The following is a 5,080-nucleotide window of genomic DNA, read 5'->3' as shown; positions in this document are numbered from 1 at the left end:
TGTGTGTGAGTGTGTGTGTGTGTGAGTGAGTGTGTGTGTGAGTGAGTGTGTGTGTGAGTGAGTGTGCGTGTGAGTGAGTGTGCGTGTGTGTGTGTCTGTGTGTCTGTGTGTCTGTGAGTGTGTGTCTGTGAGTGTGAGTGTGCGTGTGTGTGGCGCACGCGATGCAGCCGGTGCAGAAATAAAAACTGACAAAAACAACGCAATTAATAAAACTTTAACATAAAAGCAGAAAAAAAATTAACTTGAAAGCAGAAAATATTAAGAAAATCCAAATATTGAGAAAATCATCTTTAAAGTTGTCCAAATGAAGTTCTTAGCAATGCATATTACTAATCAAACATTAAGTTTTTATATATTTACTGTAGGAGATTTACTAAATATCTTCATGGAACATGATCTTTACTTAATATCCTAATGATTTTTGGCATAAAAGAGAAATGTATAATTGTGACCCATACAATGTATTGTTGGCTATTGCTACAAATATCCCCCAGCGACTCAACACTGCTTTTGTGCTGCAGGGTCTCGTATGTGTCAGACAGCAAAACAAATTCATTTGACAAAGCTAATGTATTGCTTAATCATGAGCTTTATTCCAGCAGATGTATTTTTCCATGTGTAAAGCTCTCTGGTGTGTGTTCTGTGCTGTAGCGGGTGTGTGTGAGAGTTTGTGGCGCGATGCAGATGCTGGAGACTGCAGGATTGAGGCAGAAGCTGCTGGAGGCGTTGAGTCTGGGCAGACGGCAGCAGTACTGGCTCGCAGACGCATGTGTCCCTCCCCTCCTCCCCTCGCTGTCTGCATCCTTCTGCAGAGGAGAGGACGCCAGCGAGCTGCTCTCTTTCATCACAGCCTCCTCCTCCTCCATACATCCGCTCTGCTCGTCATCACCATCACCATCACCATCCTCCGAGAGCGAGTCGCGCAGACGCAGACCTCCGAGCCGTCATGCCGTGAGAGAGCTCATCATGGGCAATCAGGATGGGAAGCCGAAGCGCTCCGAAGGCGCGGCGGATGAGAGCGCGGCTCTCGACGGCACAAAGAAAGGGAAGAAACCGCGAGGGGAGGCAGGGAAGAAGAAAAACAAATCCGACAGATCCTCGGTGTTCCCTCACATACGCAAGCGCAAGAACCAGAGCAAGGCTAAAAGCTTCCTGAGCGGATCCAAAGAGGATGCATCGCTGGATGAACTGGACTGCGCTCCGTCGCTGTGCAATAAGACACCCGATCTCTCCGGAGATGAGCTCGGACATTCAGACGCCGAGCCCGAGCATCCTCGCCTGCAGGAGGAGGAGAAGAAGGTGGCGAGCTCCGGATCCGACACGGACATGTACAGCTTCCACTCGACCGCGGAGCAGGAGGATTTGCTGGCTGACATCCAGCAGGCCATCCGTCTGAAGCAGGGCGTGATGCTCGGCAAGATTCCCTGGGATTGTAAACAAACCGGTGACGCTAAAAACACTCCCACCCCCGACTCGGAGCCGTTCACCGTGCTGGAAGCCGTTCCTAAAGCGGAAAAAAACAGGATTGTGCTCCCTGAGGAGGAGCCGGCTGTGAACGGGCTCTCAGAGGAGGCCCTTTGTGCTCCGGTCGCCGTGGAAACGGTCACAAAAGAGCCAGAGGCCCCTCTTTCTCCTCCTCCAGCGGTGCCTCCTACAAACAGCACCACAAGCTTCCCAGACCTGACTGCGTCCTTCGAAAGCGCCGTGGAGGCTGTTGAAGAAGACGAGCGTTCGCCTCCGAGCACGGACACGGCGTCTGACCTCAGGTAGAGCTGTCAAAATGTCTCGATTTGAGTTTTGCACTTAACTCTTTCCCCGCCAGCGTTTTTGAAAAAAGTTTGCTGATTTTCACTAAAATTGCATCATGGCCTCCAGAATAGTTTGTTGTATGAATATCTGAACATGCAATACATCAAAATAAAGACCAGACGCTCTACTTTCAAACTAAAATTCCCACTTTATTATAGCTTCAAGCATTGTTTTTTTTATCAACACTTGAATGTAGGTAGGTTTCATAAAAAAAAGCAACATTTTGAGCAAAAATCGCATTTTTATGAAATACTACATCTGAATCAAATTCAGTAATATTATCAAAGCAAAGCTGCAGTAGATGGCTTCCATCAGCGCTCCCAAAGCTTGCACAGCTCTTTAACGCTTTCTGGATCCACATTTCACTCTAACATTAGGCAGTTTTCATTTATATGTGGCTAGTGTTGATGATCGTATTATTTTTCATATGCATATGCTTGCAATTGAGATCAGTGGTTTCTGCGTCTTCCTGGTCTGTGTTTCTGATCGAGTGATTCTAGACTCAATCAGGAGATGCGTGATAGCGCCCCCTAGCGTTTAACAGCGAGAACACAAACACGGGAAATTCTGTGTTTGGCGGGGAAAGTGTTAAATATTATCAATCGAATTTAAAAGGCATGATTTGATTCATTTGAAAATGTATCACCTGAATGTGTTTTAGAATTTTTGTCCAGCGTGGATTTGAAATGTCTTTTATAACTTTGTGTGATTTATTCTGAGATCAGCATGTAAATAGCCTTGATGCTGGCATGGCGTTAAAAAGTGAATAAATAAATAGCTTACAGTCAGTCAATAATGCTCTCTGCCGGTAGGGGTTAATACATTGTATGGGTCAAAATTATAGATTTTTCTTTTATGCCAAAAATCATTAGGATATTAAGTAAAGATCATGTTCCATGAAGATATTTAGTAAATCTCCTACCGTAAATATATCAAAACTTAATGTTTGATTAATAATATGCATTGCTAAGAACTTCATTTGAACAACTTTAAAGATGATTTTCTCAATATTTAAATTTTTGTGCGCGCTCAGATTCTAGATTTTCAAATAGTTGTATCTCAGCCAAATATTGTTCTATCCTAACAAACCATACATCAATGGAAAGATTATTTATTCAGCTTTCAGATGATGCATAAATCTCAATTTCACAAAATTGACCCTTATGACTGGTTTTGTGCCCCAGGGTCACATATATCTTTAAATAAATCACTCTTTTAAAGTTTTGCTCATATGGCCCACTCATAATCGGGTTAAATAATCGTGATTGTGATTTTTGGTGCAATCGAGCAGGTCCACAGGCTCGCTGGAGTGTCTCACAGTCATCGAGGAACTCGTCCAGAGGCGCAAGAGCAGCGTTTCCTTCCCTCCGGAGAGTCCTCTGGTCACACGGCTGCTGAAGGCTGCAGTCAAGCCCTATCCGCCCATCAGCACGTGCTACATCAAAACCACCACTCGACAGCTGAGCTCGCCCTCCTGCTCGCCCGCCCCCTCGCCATCCCACAGCCCGCTGTCCACCCGCCGTGGACCGGACCGGGCCGAGAGGAGGCGCGTCACCGGCTCCATCAGCCGCTCCGCAGACTGGACCGAGGAGCTCCGCACGCTGCAGCACAGAGCCACCGGCTCGGAGGAGACGCTCAGAACCAGCGCACCGCGGCCCTCTGCCAATCAGAGCTCCACATGCAGCTTCCAGCAGGTGTTCACAGGTCAGTTCTGCAGTGCATCTCAACTATTGTGAATGTCATTATACATGCAGCTTTAATGACAATAGTAGGAAGCATTTATGAGCCTGCAGCACAAAAGCAGTGTTGAGTCGCTGGGGGATATTTGTAGCAATAGCCAACAATACATTGTATGGGTCACAATTATACATTTCTCTTTTATGCCAAAAATCATTAGGATATTAAGTAAAGATCATGTTCCATGAAGATATTTAGTAAATCTCCTACCGTAAATATATCAAAACTTAATGTTTGATTAGTAATATGCATTGCTACGAACTTCATTTGGACAACTTTAAAGATGATTTTCTCAATATTTAGATTTTTTTGCACCCTTTTTTGCACCTATTTTTTTTCAGATATTATCCGATCCTAACAAACCATACATCAATGAAAAGATTATTTATTCAGCTTTCAGATGATGCATAAACCTCAATTTCATAAAATTGACCCTGTCTGTGTGTGTGTCTGTGTGTGTGTGTGTCTGTGTGTGTCTCTGTGTGTGTCTCTCTGTGTGTGTGTGTGTGTGTGTGTCTGTAAGTGTGTGTGTGAGATATATGGATAGACCGGAGTGTCCGTACAGTCCGTGAAGGAGAATAAAGAGAGGTTGTTCTGTTCCTCTGTCTGTTGTTCTGGCGTGCAGTGAATATATTCTCTCTGTCAGTCAGAGCTCTTTGTGTCAGCGACTGATGAACAGCTCTGGATCTGAATGAATCTGTCTGAACTAGAGGTTGACCGATATGGGGTTTTCTCTGGCCAATGCTGATATATGATGTCAATTTGTTTGGCCGATTTTCTCCCCCCCATCTCATAAAAGAGAGTTTGAGTAAATGTTTATTGCAGGGTACAAGATCTCTGTGTGTGTCTCTCTGTGTGTGTGTGTGTGTGTGTGTCTGTAAGTGTGTGTGTGAGATATATGGATAGACCGGAGTGTCCGTACAGTCCGTGAAGGAGAATAAAGAGAGGTTGTTCTGTTCCTCTGTCTGTTGTTCTGGCGTGCAGTGAATATATTCTCTCTGTCAGTCAGAGCTCTTTGTGTCAGCGACTGATGAACAGCTCTGGATCTGAATGAATCTGTCTGAACTAGAGGTTGACCGATATGGGGTTTTCTCTGGCCAATGCTGATATATGATGTCAATTTGTTTGGCCGATTTTCTCCCCCCCATCTCATAAAAGAGAGTTTGAGTAAATGTTTATTGCAGGGTACAAGATAGTATTAGTAGCAGTAGCCTGATTCATAGTAATAATACATGCCTCAATATTAAGCACCTTCTTAGAATTGTGAGATATAAGCTCAGTATAGATCTTTAATTTCAGCTGTAAAGCAGCTCTACAGAAGACGATAGTGTCATGATCCAGCTCAGCTCTGTGATGTTGTGAGTCTCTGCACTGGATCTCTGTATGCGCTCTGTTCTCTCTAGAGCAGATGGTGTGATCAGGCCCATGCTCGCTCTCGGCCAATCAGATCGATGGCAGATTGTTGTAGTTCAGAGCACACGCTACTGTACTGACCTCTGAGGATCGATGAGAAATGGCTGAGCATTAGAGAGCG

At 44.8% G+C, this 5,080-nt stretch overlaps 1 protein-coding gene across 4 annotated transcripts in view; it reads left to right on the top strand.

The window, feature by feature from the left end:
* Positions 1-3,553, top strand: part of LOC107570405 (formin-2-like) — a 6,950-nt gene extending 3,397 nt beyond the window's left edge. For 3 of the 4 annotated variants that reach the window (XM_016256636.1, XM_016256634.1, XM_016256635.1), the window contains 2 exons: positions 652-1,766; positions 3,101-3,553. In XM_016256636.1, the coding sequence (XP_016112122.1) occupies positions 679-1,766; positions 3,101-3,545 (1,533 nt within the window). In that variant the 5' untranslated portion in view covers positions 652-678 and the 3' untranslated portion in view covers positions 3,546-3,553. The remainder of the gene's footprint in view (positions 1-651; positions 1,767-3,100) is intronic. The other variant, XM_016256637.1, reaches the window with a different exon arrangement.
* The last annotated feature ends 1,527 nt before the right edge of the window (positions 3,554-5,080 follow it).

The sequence above is a fragment of the Sinocyclocheilus grahami genome, unplaced genomic scaffold (assembly GCF_001515645.1).
Source record: "Sinocyclocheilus grahami isolate Dianchi unplaced genomic scaffold, SAMN03320097.WGS_v1.1 scaffold1453.1, whole genome shotgun sequence".
Classification (NCBI taxonomy): domain Eukaryota; kingdom Metazoa; phylum Chordata; class Actinopteri; order Cypriniformes; family Cyprinidae; genus Sinocyclocheilus; species Sinocyclocheilus grahami.
The sequence above is the reverse complement of the archived record's forward strand: the minus strand, read 5'-3'. Positions and strand labels throughout refer to the sequence as shown.